Source organism: Aquarana catesbeiana, linkage group LG01 (genome assembly GCF_042186555.1).
Source record: "Aquarana catesbeiana isolate 2022-GZ linkage group LG01, ASM4218655v1, whole genome shotgun sequence".
NCBI classification, from domain to species: domain Eukaryota; kingdom Metazoa; phylum Chordata; class Amphibia; order Anura; family Ranidae; genus Aquarana; species Aquarana catesbeiana.
In genome coordinates this window covers 625,035,323-625,053,373 of record NC_133324.1, presented here as the reverse complement: position 1 = coordinate 625,053,373, position 18,051 = coordinate 625,035,323, and the positions used below count along the sequence as shown (strand labels likewise).

The 18,051-nt window shown below is 41.3% G+C and overlaps 1 protein-coding gene across 3 annotated transcripts in view; it reads right to left on the bottom strand.

Moving 5' to 3' along the window:
* Positions 1–18,051, bottom strand: part of GC (GC vitamin D binding protein) — a 232,957-nt gene that overhangs the window by 31,945 nt on the left and 182,961 nt on the right. For all 3 annotated transcript variants that reach the window (XM_073600580.1, XM_073600589.1, XM_073600598.1), the window contains one exon: positions 2,013–2,145. In XM_073600580.1, the coding sequence (XP_073456681.1) occupies positions 2,013–2,145 (133 nt within the window). The remainder of the gene's footprint in view (positions 1–2,012; positions 2,146–18,051) is intronic.

Genomic DNA, 18,051 nt, shown 5'->3' with positions numbered 1-18,051 from the left:
AGCAAAAACATTAGGTGTGGCCAAATCAACTGTTTCGAACATCCTTAAAAAGAAACAATGCACCGGGGAGCTCAGCAATACCAAAAGACCCGAAAGACCACGGAAAACAACTGTAGTGGATGACCGAAGAATTCTTTCCCTGGTGAAGAAAACACTCTTCACAACAGTTGGCCAGATCAAGAACACTCTCCAGGAGGTAGGTGTATGTGTGTCAAAGTTAACAATCAAGAGAAGACTTCACCAGAGTGAACACAGAGGGTTCACCACAAGATGTAAACCATTGGTGAGCCTCAAAAACAGGAAGGCCAACTTGTACCAGAGTGATGGGAAGAGAAGAGTATGGAGAAGGAAAGGAACTGCTCATGATCCAAAGCATACCACCTCACTGAAGGTGATGGTGGTGGTAGTGTCATGGCGTGGGCATGTATGGCTGCCAATGAAACTGGTTCTCTTGTATTTATTGATGATGTGACTGCTGACTGATGAATTCTGAAGTGTTTCGGGCAATATTATCTGCTCATATTCAGCAAAATACTTCAGAACTCATTGGACGGCGCTTCACAGTGTAGATGGACAATGACCCGAAGCATACTGCGAAAGCAACCAAAGAGTTTTTTAAGGGAAAGAAGTGGAATGTTATGCAATGGCCAAGTCAATCACCTGACCTGAATCCGATTGAGCATGCATTTTACTTGCTGAAGACAAAACTGAAGGGAAAATGCCCTAAGAACAAGCAGGAACTGAAGACAGTTGCAGTAGAGGCCTGGCAGAGCATCACCAGGGATGAAACCCAGCGTCTGGTGATGTCTATGCGTTTCAGACTTCAGGCTGTAATTGACTGCAAAGGATTTGCAACCAAGTATTAAAAAGTGAAAGTTTGTTGGATGATTGTTAATCTGTCCCATTACTTTTGGTCCCTTAAAAAGTGGGAGGCACATATACAAACTGTTGTAATTCCTACACCGCTCACCTGATTTGGATGTAAATACCCTCAAATTAAAGCTGAAAGTCTGCAGTTAAAGCACATCTTGTTTGTTTCATTTCAAAAAGATTAGAATTGTGTCGATGTCCCAATATTTATGGACCTGACTGTATGTCATGGGCTGCTCCATCTAAAATACCTATTTTTGTCCGAGTCTGGGCCTGTGAGCTTGCATTCACACTCTTTGATACTACTGACAGGATCTACTAACTTGGTGACAAAATAAAGGCATCAACTGAATCCTGCACCCATTCACCACATATGCAGCCACCCCAGTGCTCCTCCTATACAGCTTCTTTCAGCTGCCCTCCGTGCCCTCTGGCCCCCCCAGTGTTGTCCAGCCCCCATGCTCTCCACAGCCCCCCTAATGCTGTTTGCCACCCCCCCATTTATTGCACTCTGACTCCCCCAGTGTTGTCCTCCCCGTGCTCTTCACTCCTCCGTGCTCCAGCCCCCCTGTGTTCTCCAGCCCCCCCATGCTAAAATAAAGGCATCAACTGAATCCTGCACCCATTCACCACAGAGGTGTTAAAATACAATAATGGACATTAGCTATAAATAAGAGATCAAAATGAGCACACACCCCTCTTTAAAATAACTGGTGTACATAAAAAAGAAAAAGTAAAGCATAACTTCACCAAAAATGTGCTGTTTTTTGTTTTGGAGAAAGCATGGGAAGTGTCAGGATTTTATGGCTGTTTCTGTTTTTAATTTGGAAGAGTTGATGTAAATTTCTCTTTCACAAAATGTTTTTGCTATACATACACTTAAAGAATACTAAGTAAACTATAGTTTATGTCTACCTACTGTGTGTTAGAGTATATTTTCCTCTTTTTCTCCCGTTTTCTCATACCCTTTTACTAAACTTTTTCATTTTTCCCACACACTGGGAGAGGCTATAGTTTAATATTTGACACCTGCAGGTATTTGTTTTTACTCGATTGAAAATCTACAAATTGGATCTATTATCTGTTCTGTAGAGTTTCAATTAAAGCCTAGTATTTCTACGAATACACTGTGTACTGATTACCTTCTCTTTGCAGTATACTGGGGGAGCATTTATTATACAACATGTTGATGCCAGGTTGGCTCGCTCTTCCGCTAACTCTTCTGCTTTCTTTGATGTTGACTGAGGCACCCTCCTGCTGAGAACTTTAATTAACCTGTGACAACAAACAAATTCGCATTCATTAGTACTAGTTTTGTACATCAGGCCTTGCTTCAAGCTTAAACTCGGTAGCTGGCTAATTATGGCAAGGAACTTCCAAACTATAACTAATTGGCAGCCCAACAAATGAAAATAAGTGTTAACATTATTTATTTTAATAATATGGTAGTGTGATAACAGTTTTCTAATGCAAACCAAAGTATACATGCATTTAAATAATCATTACAATATTTTAATAACTCAAGATAAAAGTTATGATAAAAGTTATGATATCCAGAAATATCCCTTATTGTTTGCTTTTTAATTGATACTACCCAGTATTACAGTTTTACTTTTTCTCATTATCACGAATGGTATTCATTTTTTGACAAAATATTTAGCTTTAAAGAATTTATATCATGTCTGGTTTGTCTAACATTAATCTGCTTGCAATTTCATATTCTGTCATTTTATGTCACAGTGGTATTTCCGTTCACTTTCATGATTAGTGCTATAATAATTGCTGCAATGCTAAATATTTGTATCATTTTATCTATCGCCTATAAACAATAACTCTACCAAAAACAATATTAATGGTGTAGCGAGTAGCCTGATTGTAAATTGACCTATCCAGTGGTGGACATGGACAAAGTATAATTCCTGTGATAAAGTATTGTTTGGAAACACCTTGCAGTACAGATCTTTGCGGCCTATATAACCACACATGCTCTCTTTTGCTAAGCAGTTGTCTTTTTGTCAGTGGACCACATGGTCTTTATTTGTATTTCCATAAAGACCACTGTAGGCCTAAATTTTCTTTGGAAGTTATTGTTAGAAGCAGTTTCAACAGTTGCTTAGAAAGTATATAAACCCAAATACCCACAAAGTTGTTTGAATAGCTCCCCTTTGTAAATTTAGCTGTGTAAGTTTTGTTTTGTTATTACAGTGTTAAAAAAAGGGTCCTAAATACCTGTTAATCCTGCCAGTTCCTGCTCTATCCCCGTAAAAAGCTTTTCTAATAGCTTGACCAACAGCAATCAGTTCTGCAGGACAGTGATGTTCCCGTGTCTTCATCCAATCCACTGAAGTTGGTGCCTCTTGCTGGTTGACTGGCTGCTGCTCTGACCATTTAGCAGCTGAAATAAGGACTTCCTTATATCCTAAATGCAACTGTACCTTTTGTTAGACAGTTGGCCTGTTACCATTAGGCCCCTTTCACACATGTGGACCTTTTGTCCATTTTTCGTCCATCCATTGATGGATGAAAAATGGACCTCAATGCATCTCTATGGAAAAATGGATGTAAATGGATGATCATCCATTACATTTGCTTCAGTCAACATCTGTTTTTTGGAACAGATCAAAACCCTATTTTTCTTCCATTAAAGATCTTATAAAAAACAGATGTAAATGGACAAAGGTCCTTTTTGCAAGAAAAAAATGGCTCTGGAACTCAAGTGGTTAAGAACTCTGCTGGTGAATGTAAAAAAATTGATTTAAATATGGCCGAAAAACTGATGTAAACTTCATCTGTTTTTTCTTTCAAAAAACCTGAATGAACTGATGAAACAAATGATCCACATCTTTAAAAGGAGCCTTACTGAAAAATAATGGATCTACTGACAGATCAACAGGTAATAAAACTATACTAGAAGGGGACATCGATGTGTTAATAATAATAATATTTTTTAAAAAATTTAAGGTACTTATATAGCACTGTCAATTTATGCAGCTCTTTAAATATACATCGTACATTCACATCAGTCACTGCCCTCAATGAGCTTACAATTTAAGGTCCCTAACTCACATTCAATTACTAGGGCCAATTTAGACAGAAGCCAATTAACCTACCAGCATGTCTTTGGAGTGTGGGAGGAAACTGGTAGGGCGGCACAGGGGTGTAGTGGGTAGCACTCTCTCCTATCAGTAAAAAGGGTCGCTGGTTCAAATCCCAACCACACTACCTGCCTGGAGTTTGCATGTTCTCCCTGTGCCTGCGTGGGTTTCCTCCCACACTCCAAAGACATGCTGGTAGGTTAATGCTAGTTAATATGCAAAACATGTAAAAGAGATGTATTTTGCTTATAGTTACACATTTGGCTAGATACCTAGTCCATTTGTATTAGTGTTAGCATGCATTAGTTAATTTCATAATAACTTTGTGGCTAATTTTCATACCTAAGTATTTTTTATATATTTTTAAGACATATATGTTTTTTTATTTAGTATAAGATTTTACTAAAAAAATCTTGCTCTTTTTTATTACAGGTTGAAACATGTTCAACAATGTTTTATAGAAGCAAGAAAAAATTATGTTTTCTCTTTTTAAAAATTAATTTGATATTCTTTTTCTAATGTTGTAATTGTATCTGACAATTGAAGCATTAAACAGATTTCATTACAGATGCTACTATGGCCTGAAGATGGCATCAGCCAAAACAAACCTGGAATTGGGTAACTACAATTTGATTTTTCTTCTAAAAATACAGATGGCAAGTAAAATCTTAACAATAGGTCATATATAGCTTTAATCAAAGTATATAAAATCCCAATTATATACAGTACAATTGGGACTTCATAAGGGAAGCCAAAAGAACCAAAAGACCTCAGAGTTACTCAGAACTAACAAATGGAAATAGTGTGCAACCAAGGTAATGAAATATTTTAAAACATATAAATGTGAAAAGCAATATTCAAAAACAAACAGTATGCCACCCCAGTTTAGATGCCACTATCTTCTGCAGCAGGGCAGTTCTGGTTAAACCCTTTCACAGGTAAAACTAAACTTTTTTTTCAGAAAAAAATAATTCTTAATGAAAATGTATTTTCAATCATAAATTTCTGACGTGTTTTGTGCAACAGCACTCAGTCGGTGAGTCAAAGCTTGCTAGAATTTTTTTGCAGGCCTAACAAGCTGATCTAATTTTCACACAAACGATGTAAGTTTGCAGAACCAGTGGCGTTGCTGGGGGGGTGGGGGGTGCAGCCGGCACCCAGGAGACACAGAGGGAGGTGGAGGGTCCTGGAGGCTGGGCTTTTCCGCCGGAACGTGCCGGCGCCACGTTCACCCTGAGTGAGACTCCTCACTCTGCCTCCTTTCATTATATACAAGCCTGCTGGAGAGTGACAGTCCGAGCAACTCTCCAGGCAGTTGAACACTGGATCTTCCGCCGTCCAGGTGCATGGGGGGTTATCCTGAGGGGGGGTGCACTGACCGAGGGGGGGGGTCTGCACTAATGGAGTTGGGGTTTATCCTGAGGGGGTCTGCACTTACTGGGGGGGTGGTGGGTTATCCTGAGGGGGGTCTACACCAATGGAGGAGGGTTATCCTGAGGGGGGTCTACACTGATGGAAGGGGGTTATCCTGAGGGGGGTCTGTACTGATGGAGGGGGGTGGTTTGTCCTGAGAGGGGGTCTGTACTGATGGAGGGGGGTAGTTTGTCCTGAGGGGGGTCTGTACTGATGGAGGGAGGGTAGTTTGTCCTGAGGGGGGTCTGTACTGATGGAGGGGGGTAGTTTGTCCTGAGGGGGTCTGTACTGGTGGAGGGGGGTGGTTTGTCCTGGGGGGGTCTGTACTGATGGCGGGGTGGTTTGGCCTGAAGGGGGTCTGTACTTATGGAGGGGGGTGGTTTGTCCTGAGGGGGGTCTGTACTGATGGAGGGGAGGTTTATATTTAGTGAAGGGGGGTCTGCACTGAGGGAGGTGAGTCTGTACTGAGGGAGGAGAGTCTGTACTAAACGGCGACTATACTTGGTGGGTGGGGGAGCGGGTGACACCATGTTTTACCGCACCAGGTGACACTAACCCTAGTGACGCCACTGTGCAGAACTATAATAATTTAAGAGCAAATGTTCATGTGTTCACAGTAACACCTGCAGGACACATGTTTTAATCTCCATACAGTGGCAGATAGACACCAAATGGCCCCTGTGCAAGAAACTTTTTTGGGCCCTTATTAAATTATTGTGTAAGATGCCCCCAGGCACTATATTAAAAGGAATTTTTCATTTGTATTATTTCACTTTTAGCACCATTAAAATCACTGCTCCTGTAAAAACAATCTTTAAAAAAAAAATTGTATTGATACATGTCCCCCAGGGCAGTAGCCGAGCTCCCATACCCTTTTTATGGCCAATAACTTGTATATAAGCCTTTAAAATGGGGATTTGACACAGTAGAGCTGACTAGGGATGAGCTTCGAGTTTGAGTCGAACTCATGTTCGACTCAAACATTGGCTGTTCACCAGTTCGCAGAACAGCGAACAATTTGGAGTGTTCGCAGCAAATTCGAAAGCCGCGGAACACCCTTTAAAAGTCTATGGGAGAAATCAAAAGTGCTAATTTTAAAGTCTTATATGCATGGTATTGTCATAAAAAGTGTTTGGGGACCTGGGTCCTGCCCCAGGGGACATGTATCAATGTATCAATGCAAAAAGAATTTTTAAAAACGGACATTTTTTCGGGAGCAGTGATTTTAATAATGCTTAAAGTGAAACAATAAAAGTGTAATATTCCTTTAAATTTCATACCTGGGGGGTGTCTATAGTATACCTGTAAAGGGGCTCATGTTTCCCGTGTTTAGAACAGTCTGACAGCAAAATTACATTTCAAAGGAAAATAAAGTCATTTAAAACTACTCGCGGCTATAATGAATTGTCGGTCTGACAATACACATAAAAGTTCATTGATAAAAACGGCATGGGATTTCCCCACAGAGGGACCCCGAACCGAAATAAAACAAAATGGTGTTTTTCCATACCAGGCCCTTCAGGTCTGGTATGGATATTAAGGGGAACCCCGCACCAAAATGAAAAAAAAAAATGGTGTGGGGTCCACCTCAAAATTCATACCGGACCCTTCAGGTCTGGTATGGATTTTAAGGGAAACCCAGCACCAAAATTTTTTAAAAAATGGCGTGGGGTCCCCCCAAAAATCCATACCAGACCCTTATCTGAGCACGCAACCTGGCAGGCCGCAGGAAAAGAGGGGGGGACGAGAGAGCGCCCCCCTCCTGAACCGTACCAGGCCACATGCCCTCAACATTGGGAGGGTGCTTTGAGGTAGCCCCCCAAAGCACCTTGTCCCGATGTTGATGGGGAGAAGGGCCTCATCCCCACAACCCTTGGCTGGTGGTTGTGGGGGTCTGCAGGCAGGGGGCTTATTTATCGGAATCTGGAAGCCCCCTTTAACAAGGGGACCCCCAGATCCCATCCCCCCCGTGTGAATTGGTAATGGGGTACAAATGTACCCCTACCATTTCAGAAAAAAAGTGTCAAAAAGTTTAAAAAAACACAAGAGACGGTTTTTGACAAGACCTTTATTGATTTCTTCTTCTTTCGGCTTCCTCTTCCATCTTCTTTCTTCTGGTGTTCTTTCAGTGTTCTTCTTCTTCCTCCATCTTCTTCTTCATCTTCTTCTCCATCTTCTTCTTCTTCCACTCTTCTCGTCCCGCATCTTCCTCCAGGCTTCTACTCCGCTCCGTCCGCACGATCCGCCTTAGTGGTAGTCTTCAGCTGTGTGACGCTTGGCTTCTTTTGACACTTCTTATATAATGGAGGGCAGGCCCACCTGGTGACTCCGCCCTCCTCTGACACATGGGGAATTCACGGGACTTCCCTGTGGCTTTCCCCGTGTTGTCAGAGGGGGGCAGGGTCAATCGATATCAGAAGTGATTCAATCATACAGTCTGTAGTGTATGAAGGAATATTCCTCAACTTTGGTTTATCTCATGGTTACTGTGAAACTGTGTGAATGCATCAATGCAGTGCATGTTATCTCAGCTTGCAGAGCTTCGATTCATTGAATGAGTTAACCAAAAATGTAAATATGGCAGAATATACAGCCTCATGCTACATGACTAAGCTCCATTTCATGCTGAATAAACTAAATTATTAATGTATCTTAAATAGAAAACTATCTTTTATTTTTTACTCCAAAAGCATTTTATTAAAAAAATTTTATAAAAATCAAAAAAATCTAATTTTTTTAAATTAAAAAAAAATCATTGATTTATTTTTTTTAACTTTATTTTATTTTATAAAAATGTTTTCATACAAAAAGAACATATTTATATTACATCTCAAAGAAAACAAAGCATTATCCTCATACCCCCCCCCCCATACCACCCACACCTCCCACACCTCCCACACCTTATATCCAAGTCCAGAGGCAGTTTTTCTAACATTATCTTCCTGTCCCTACCCCCGTTTTGTTTGTTGAGTTATTACCTCTACATATCTTCATGATTTTTTAAACTCCTTCCACTTTTCCCATTTGTCTATATGGTCTATCCCATCTTGGGCTTCCTCTCCTCTATCGTCTAAACTCTCAAAATAATAAAATAATATATTTCATTTATGGAGAGTACCCAATCCTGGATTTTAGGGCTTTCAACTTCCTGCCATTTTTTTGGTATACGACTTTTTGCTGCATTAATCAAAATGGGAATAAAGGATCTTTTATATTGCTTAACCGAGACCTGAGACCTTAATCTGATCCGTGAAACAAACATATCCAAGGATCTTCCAATATTTCTTTGTGAGTGATTATCTTTATTAATTGTAAAACCTCCTTCCAATATTTTTTAATACTGGGGCAATCCCACCATATATGTGCCATTGTTCCTGTGGCCTTACACCCTCTCCAGCACGCCGAGGATTTTCCCGGTTGAAATTTACTTATTCTATCTGGCGTTGCGTACCACCTTGCCAGGCACTTATAGTTCATCTCAACCATTTTAGTATCTACTGCAGAAGTATGTGTAAGTATCATAATTTTATCAATAATATCTCTATTACATCGTGATCCCAATTCATTTTCCCATTTTTTGATGTATGGTGGGACCTCCAGATCATCTCTACTTGATAAAATTTTATATATATGGGCTATATTATTCTTTGAATTTTCCTCAGACAGAGCCGCTCCAGCGGCCTATAATCCTCTCTGTATCTTATTGGCTGGGGCAGTTTCTCTACGAACTGACTTAACTGGAGGTAGCACCATGCATCTATCACCATTAAATCCGTGTCTAACTTCAAATCTTGAAAAGTGCTTATTTTGCCCATTTTTATAATATCTTTCAGTTGTGCATTTTCTTTTTTTATCCAATTCCCTCCCACCGACCTTTTCCGTGGTGCAAAATACTCATTTTCCTTTAAATAAATCAAAGGTGAATTATAGACCCATTTGTTTTGTATATGGATTGTGTCCCAAATTTTTAATGCAGTGTGTGTTATTTCGTGCGTGTTCACTCCTAATACCCTGTGCTGTGGAGGGTTCTATATAAAGCGCCTTAATTGTGTACTACTCATTGCATTTTCTATAGTAACCCACCTCTTTTCATTCAGCTCTTTTGCCCATTCCACCGCCCTTGTGAGTGCCACAGCGTGAAAATACTTCAGAATAACCGTTATTGATGCAGATAGTGCCTCCCTTCCCATTTCAAAATGTACCCCTAACCCATTCATATACTGACAGAGTCTCGGTACTAAAATCTCCTTATATTTTTTGTAGTAGTAAATCATAAACCCGGTCCCGGGCTTTTCCTCCTTTGTGATGGGTTTGTTCAAGTTGAACTTATCGTTTACTGACAGAAGAGGCAGTCTAATATTTTTTAAGAACTCTTTGGTTTTCTCCGCTTTCTCTGTTTCCCGCTGTCCTTTCTGTCCCACGGAGTAAAGGGCACCATAATAATCCTTGAACACTTTCGCAATCTCAGTGGTGGTATATACCATGTCCCCGTTCTTATTTTGGATTTTTTCAATATAATTAATTTCTTTTTTCTTTTTTAGCATCCTTGCTAGGTGTTTACTCGCTTTATTCCCCCATTGGTATCTTTCTTTTGCTATTATATTAAATGTCCTTTTGGACTCCTGCTCCATAGTATCTTTAAGATCTTCTCTCTTATTAACTAATTGGTGGAATAGCTCCTGGTGTTGTCCTTTACGCTTTTTATGGTCTTGTTCAAGGCTATAAATCTCTTGGATTAGGGTGTTCATTTTTTTATTCTTTCCATCCCGGGCGGCCGTCATATGACATCCTCGGCTTCCCGCTGCGTCACTCGGGAGCCGATGCATGTGCCCGGCGGCCGCGATGGCTGCCAGGCACCCTCAATTGCTTGTGACAGAGCACGGACGTGGATCTGTGTGTGTAAACACACAGATCCATGTCCTGTCAGGGGAGAGGAGACAGAGCGTGTGTTCCTTGTATATAGGAACACCAATTTGTCACCTCCTACAGTCAGTCTCCTCCCCCCACAGTTAGAATCACTCTCTAGGTAACACATTTAACCCCTTGATCGCCCCCTAGTAGTAACCCCTTCCCTGCCAGTGACATTTATACAGTAATCAGTGCATTTTTATATCACTGATTGCTGTATAATTGTCAATGGTCCCAAAATAGTGTCAAAAGTGTCTGATCTGTCCGCCGCAATATCACAGTCCTGCCAAAAATCTCAGATCTTTGCCATTACCAGTAAAAAAAAAAAAAATGCCATAAATCTATCCCCTATTTTGTAGGCGCTATAAATTTTGTGCAAACCAATCAATATACGCTTGTTGTGATTTTTTTAACCAAAAATATATAGAGGAATATATATCGGCCTAAACTGAGAAAGAAATTTGTTTTTTGTTTTTTAAAATTGGGATATTTATTATAGCAAAAAGTAAAAAAAAAAAAATGTGTTTTTTTTCAAAATTGTCGCTCTTTTTTTGTTTATAACGCAACAAAAAAGAATGCAGAGGTGATCAAATACCACCAAAAGAAAGCTATTTGTGGGGAAAAAATTATCAAAATTTCATATGGGTACAGTGTTGCATGACCGCGCAATTGTCATTCAAAATGTTACAGCGCTGAAAGCTGAAAACTGGCCTGGGCAGGAAGTGGTGAAAATGCCCTGTATTGAAGTGGTTAAACACCTCACCAAACCATTATTTCTTTTGCACAGTTCTATAAGCAAAAATAATCTCTGCAGATTATTTTAATATATTTTTTAATCCTCCATTTATTTCTCATCATTGACATTTTCTGTTGCATACTGTATACTGTATGTAACAGTGCCTTCTTGGTATGTCTGCTTTACTTTCACCTGTGTTCAGCTTGTTAAGATAGAGTCTCTTTACTTGGTCTAATTTCCTTTTCATTATACATTATTTTTGGAATATATGTAATAGGTACCATAAAATCAGTCTACTCCTCTCATGTTTTGGACAATAATCATATCTTCTCTATGCTTTCATTAGTCAGTGAATCATTTGGTTTTTTGGTATTACCATTAGGCAGCATCCATATTGTTATATGTATAATTTTATGTTTATAACATGTACTGCTCTTTGTCATAAATTTACTTGAAAAATAATCGAATCTTGTTCCATTACTGTTGCTATTCATGTAAACTATGAGGTCAAAAGGTTGATCCATATTCATCCTCTTTTCCGTAGTCATGCCTTTATATTACTTAAACACATTTTAACATTAGTTCACATAATTCAGTGTACATTATATACATCTGTTCATAAAATATGTCTTTAATGTCCTAGTAAACTCCTTCTGTAGAGTTTAAGCACATTAAACAAATTACTATTATTATTATACAGGATTTATATAGCACTAATGCCCTGTACACACGGTCGGATTTTCCGGTGGAAAATGTGTGATAGGACCTTGTTGTCGGAAATTCCGACCGTGTGTGGGCTACATCACACATTTTCCATCTGAATTTCCGACACACAAAGTTTGAGAGCTTGCTATAAAATTTTCCGACAACAAAATCCGTTGTCGGAAATTCTGATCGTGTGTACACAAATCCGACCCAAAAAGTGCTACGCATGCTCAGAATAAATTAAGAGACGAAAGCTATTGGCTACTGCCCCATTTTTAGTCCCGACGTACGTGTTTTACGTCACCGCGTTCAGAACGATTGGATTTTCCGACAACTTTTTGTGACTGTGTGTATGCAAGACAAGTTTGAGCCAACATCCGTTGGAAAAAATCCATGGATTTTGTTGTCGGAATGTCCAATCAATGTCCGACCCTGTGTACAGGGCATAACAGTTTACAACTTGAGGTTAGACCGTACAAATACAATACACTTTAATGCAGTAGGAATCAGAGGGCCTTGCTCGTTAGAGCTTACAGTCTACGAGGGAGAGACAAGAGACACAAGAGGTCATAACTGTGGGGAATGTGCTGATGGAGAAAATAAATGTATAGTTGTTAGGTGGGGGGCGGATAGGCTTCTCTAAAGAGATGAGTTTTCAGGGATCATCTGAAAGTGGTCAAAGTAGGAGATAGTTGGACAGATTGGGGTAGAGCATTCCAGAGGATGGGAGAGGCTCGTAAAAAGTCCTGGAGGTGAGCATGGGATGAGGTGACATGGGAGCTAGAGAGCAGGAGGTCTTGGGAGAAGCGAAGAGAATGATTTGGTTGTTATTTTGAAACAAGGTTAGTGATGTAGCTGGGGGTTAGGTTGTGAATGGCTTTGTAAGTTATTGCTAGTATCTTGAATTAAATTAATTGGTTGAGTGGCAGCCAATGGAAGGATTGGCAGAGAGGGGTAGCAGATGCTGAGTAGTTTTTAAGGTGGATGAGCCTGGCAGCAGCGTTCATGAAGTGTTGAAGGGGGGATAGACGATTTAGAGGTAAGCCAATGAGGGAGTTGCAGTAGTCAAGGTGAGAGATGACCAGGGAGTGGAAGAAGCTTTATGGTGACATTGGTTAGGAAGGGGCGTATCTTGGAGATGTTGCGGAGGTTGAGGCGGCAAGCTTTGGACAGCTTTTGGATATGGGGCCGAAAGGATAGTTCAGAGTCCAGGATTACACCTAGGACCTTGGCATGGGAGGCATGAGGGGACGGGTTGATAGTTGAGCCATTGATTTTGAAAGAGGAATCAGGCAAAGTGGCATGTGGGAAGGAGATATCATGACCTCGGTTTTGGATAGATTAAGTTTGGTTGGTTCCAAAGGAATTATTTCCATGTTCTTTATAATAAAAATGTTGTCACCAGATTCTTATTTCATAAATAGTTATCAATGGCCAGATCTAGGGGTGCTGGGGCGGTCTGCGCCCCTCCAGATTCCATTTGTGCCCCCAACAGCCAACTGCACCCCCCCTTCCTGCCTCTACTCCTCCTTCTCCCAGGGCCGGGACACATCTGCTGTAATGTGGAGGGGGCAAGGCGCCAGTACCATCACTAGCACTGGGCATCCAGGTAGTGCCTGATATTTTGTGATCTCCGGCTCTGGCCTCATTTCTTCTCGCCTGTCACACTGGTCAAACCGAGACAGGGAAACTTCACTTGGCTTCTCCCTATAATGACCAGAAAGAAGAAAATGGTGGTGAACAGAAGCAGAGTGAAAGCGATAGAGAAGAAAGGCAAGAATGGTGATAAAAGAGAGAGTAACGGATCACAGAAGCACAGAGAAAGATAGTGTGGATGGTTTGGGAGATTGGAAGACTGGGGGGGGGGGGGGTGATAGGAGGATTTATAGTTGGAATTTGTACAGAAAGAGAGGGGGGTTGGATGGGGAGGATAGGATCCATGCTTGTGGTTGTGGTGGTGGGGTAACAGGATTTGTGCTAGAAGGAGGGGTTGGGGTGCTGGATGGAGGTGGAATAAGAGGATTTACAGTGAAAATTGCACTGGAAAGGGAGGGGGGAGTTTGAGAAACGAGTTTTGAGATGCTCTTTATCCAATCTGACAGAGCTTGAGCTATTTTGAAAAAAAGAATGGGCAAAAATGTCACTCTGGAGATGTGCAAAGCTGGTAGAGACATCCCCAAAAAGACTTGCAGCTGTAATTGCAGCGAAAGGTGGTTCTACAAAGTATTGAATTGACAAATGCACGCCACACTTTTCAGATATTTATTTGTAAAAAAATTGGAAAACCATTTATTATTTTACTTCCACTTCACAATTATGTGCCACTTTGTGTTGGTCTATACAATCCCAATTAAATACATTTACGTTTTTGTGTGTAACACGACAAAATGTGGAAAATTTCAAGAGGTATGACTACTTTTTTTAAGGCACTGTACATTTGCTCTTTGCTCAGAGTGGGCTCTCTGATGGTAAGAATGGTGCATGGCATAAGGAACATACCTACAGAATGAATGCTAACACAGTACCTTGTAGTCGCTGCAGGAAGTGCATGTTACAAGGTGGCAACCCAAGGCAGCAACTGAGAGACATGGGGGGCGGTTATTTACCAAAATCAAATCCACTTTGCACTACAAGTGCACTGCAAGTGCACTTGGAAGTGCAGTTGCTGTAGATCCGAGGGGGACATGCAGGGCAAATAAAAAAACAGCATTTTTGCTTGCACATGATTGAATGATAAAATCAGCAGAGTTTCCCCTCATTTAAGAGCTTCGCCTCAGATCTACAGCGATCTACAGCCACTGCACTTCCAAGTGCACTTGTAGTGCAAACTGGATTTGCCTTTCGTAAATAACCCCCATGGTGTTGTCACCCTTTAACAAAAAGTACTTGAATAAGAATCCTATTAGCATAATAACCATATACAGTACGTTATTGATAACTGTAGATTTGAAAAGACTGAAAATAACCTTTGAAATTGCTTTAACATGTTAAAGGTTATATGCAATTTTAGAGCTTGAGTTTGAGCATCTATTTTAATGTGTCCTTTAACTTAACATGAACACCAGATAACTGTTGACTCAGTACATCCTGAGTTGCTATGCTTATAGTTATATCTTTAACATTAGCCTTGCTCCTTAGCCAAAACACATCATCTATTCAGCTATAGTGGCGGCCACTCCGTTCGGGGCGCAGGGGCGCCGCCCCCCTAATCCATATGCCTGGCTCCTATTCTCTATGCAGGGCACCAGACGCATGGATTTCAATTGCTTTTTTTTTTTTTTTTTTAAGCACATGATTAGAGCCTGAGGCTCTAATTTGCTTCAAAAAAGGGTGTGCTCGGGGCACAGAGCACTGCACCCTGAACCCATCCATTAATATTCACTATTGTCTTCCTGCTCCTCCTCCCAGCCAATCAGGAAGTGGGTCTTTAAGGCCTGATTGGCTGAGAGGAGAAGTGACTGTATTGGCCACCTAGGAGGATGTCGCCAAGGAGGAGGAGACACAGGGGGAAGCCACCGAGGATGAGGAAACGCAGGGGGAAGCCGCTGAGGAGGAGTAGACGCAGGGGGAAGCTGAAGCTGCCCGCAACCTAGATGTGGTAAGTGCGGGGCTGGTGGGCGGATGGGGGGGTTTGACTGACCAGCTGAACGGGGGGGATGTGACGGATGGTTTGTTTGCCACCCCCCCTCAAAAAATGGAGCACCAGCCACCACTATTCAGCTACTTTCTTCAGATGCAGCAATTACTTTTTTTTTCAGGAAGTATTTATTTTTAGGTATTGATATAGTGCTGAAAATTTACGCAGTGCTTTACATTCTAAAGAGTCACATAATTCCCTGCCCTCAAGGAGCTTTCAGTCTAAGGTCTCTATCTCATATGTATACATAAACACATACAGTATGAGGGCCAATTTTTACAGGAACTAATTTATCTACCAGCATGTGTTTCTGCCTGGTACTTTGGTTCCCCCCCCACACCACACCAAAGACACGTGCAGGGAGAGTGTGCAAACTCTATGCAGATAGTATCCTGACTGGGTTACGTACCAGGGACCTTAATGCTGCAAGGCAGGAGTGCTAACAACAAAGGCACTGTGCTGCCACTAAGTAGTTGTTAACCCAATGTCTAACCCCCATGCTGGAGGACAAGGGTATCCTTTATTATTTGGAACAAAGTCAGAGTCATTCCTGGCATAAATGGGCAGACTGACTAATATCCCATGATCTTATCCTATATTCTAATATACAGTAGCTTTAAAGTCTAAGTTTAGTCAAAATAAAAATAATAATAATAATTAGCACATGGGACATTACTTACAATCAATGCAGCTCAGTGTCCTTTGCACTGTTGACTGCCATAGGGGATTATACTATGCCAGTATTTTCTGCCCTCCTCCTCCTTTCATAGATTCATAGAACCTGTACTATAGCTTGCATGGGTGAAAAGCAATTTCATTGCATTAGTCTGCACCTCCTCCATTCATAGAGCAATTTTCATCTAATACTATTTCTATGAATAGAGGAGGGGGGCAGAAAAGATGGGCATAGTTGGCACTCTTGATGAATGCATACGACAGGTCTCTTCGCTTTTTAACCCTCACGGTACCAGAAAATTAGTTCTGTGGGGGAGGGTCAGGGGACTAAAGAGTCCAAGTAAATCCACAGCAAGCAGAGCAGGGACACATTGATTGAACTTTCCCTTGTGCCATTTTTTTTTTTTATGTTTTGACTAAACTTAGCCTTTAATTTGATCTTTAACTGCTTCCCGACCACCCCATGCAGATATACTGCTGCAGGGTGGCCACTTTGCGCTGGATCACATATTTGGTACGTAATCAGCTGTCTTTTTTTTGTTTACATAAAAAATGAAAAACCCAGTGGTAATCAAATACTACCAAAAGAAAGCTCTATTTGTGTGAAAAAATTATATAAATTTCGTTTGGGTACAGTGTTGCATGACCATGCCATTACCAGTTAAAGTAGCACAGTGCCAAATAGCAAAAAATTGCCTGGTCATGAAAGGGGTAAAATCTCCCAGAAGTCAAGTGGTTAAAGCTCAACTTTCATATCAGAGTAGGGGTACCTTTGGTGGGATACCTATAGAATCTATATTAAAATTCAGTGATCATTTTGAGAAGGCCAACCACCTGTTCTATGCCTGGGTTTTACCCATTGCCTAGCGTCATTTCCATACAGAGCTACCTCAAATATCTTATAGTTCATGTATTCAGAAAGGAAGACAAAAAGCACGTACTCTAGAAGTCTCACATTCTCTGATTGCATACAGGTTCAGCTTCTCTATCCTGAGATGATTATGGAGTCTGGGAGTCTGAAAATGGCTGCTGTAAGGATGAGCTTAGGTGTGTTCACAAACCGAATATGCAGAGCTCGCCAGGAAGTCGGCATGGCACTGCGCTAATCACAGGCAGTGAGACATTTCCTGATCTCTGCAGCCGCACATCGGGAAAATGTCTCATTGCCTGTGATTAGCACAGTGCCGTGCCGACTTCCTGGCGGGCTCGGCACGTGGCGTGTGCGAATGCGCCGGAGATCATCCTTACTTGTGATTAGCGGTGTGCAGTGCTGACTTCCTGGCGGGCTCTGCACGTGTGGTTTGCGAACACGCCTGAGCTCATCCTTAGGCTGCTGTGAGGCATACTACATGGTATATTAATTACAAGAGCTATACAGGAAAAACTTAATTTATTATCTTACAGGGAAATTTTACCAAGAGCCCAAGAGCTGCAATAACACCTGTCTCACCATTTAATTTTTGGCACTGTGGGGTGACTATATAAATTATAGTACATATTAAAGAAAGCCTGTCCAAAGTCAGCGCAGCCCTCTACCAGGAAATTCTAGAGTACTTTATGCTTCCCTCTGCTGACCAGCTTTATGGAGACGCTAATTTCATTTTCCAGTAGGACTTGGCACCTACCCACACTGCCAGAAGTACCAATACCTGGTTTAATGATCATGGTATCACTGTGCTTGATTGGCCGGCAAACTCGCCTGACCTAAACCCCATAGAGAATCTGTGGGTATTGTCAAGAGAAAGATGAGAGACACCAGACCCAACAATGCACACGAGCTGAAAGCCACTTTCAAAGAAACCTGGGCTTCCAGTTCCATAACACCTCAGCAGTGCCACAGGCTGTTTGCCTCCATGCCACGCCACATTGATACAGTAATTCATGCAAAAGGAGCCCCGACCAAGTATTAAGTGCATACTATACTGTACATGGACATACTTTCCAGTAAGCCAACATTTATGTATTAACCACTTGAGCCCCGGACCATTATGCTGCCTAAGGACCAGAGGTCT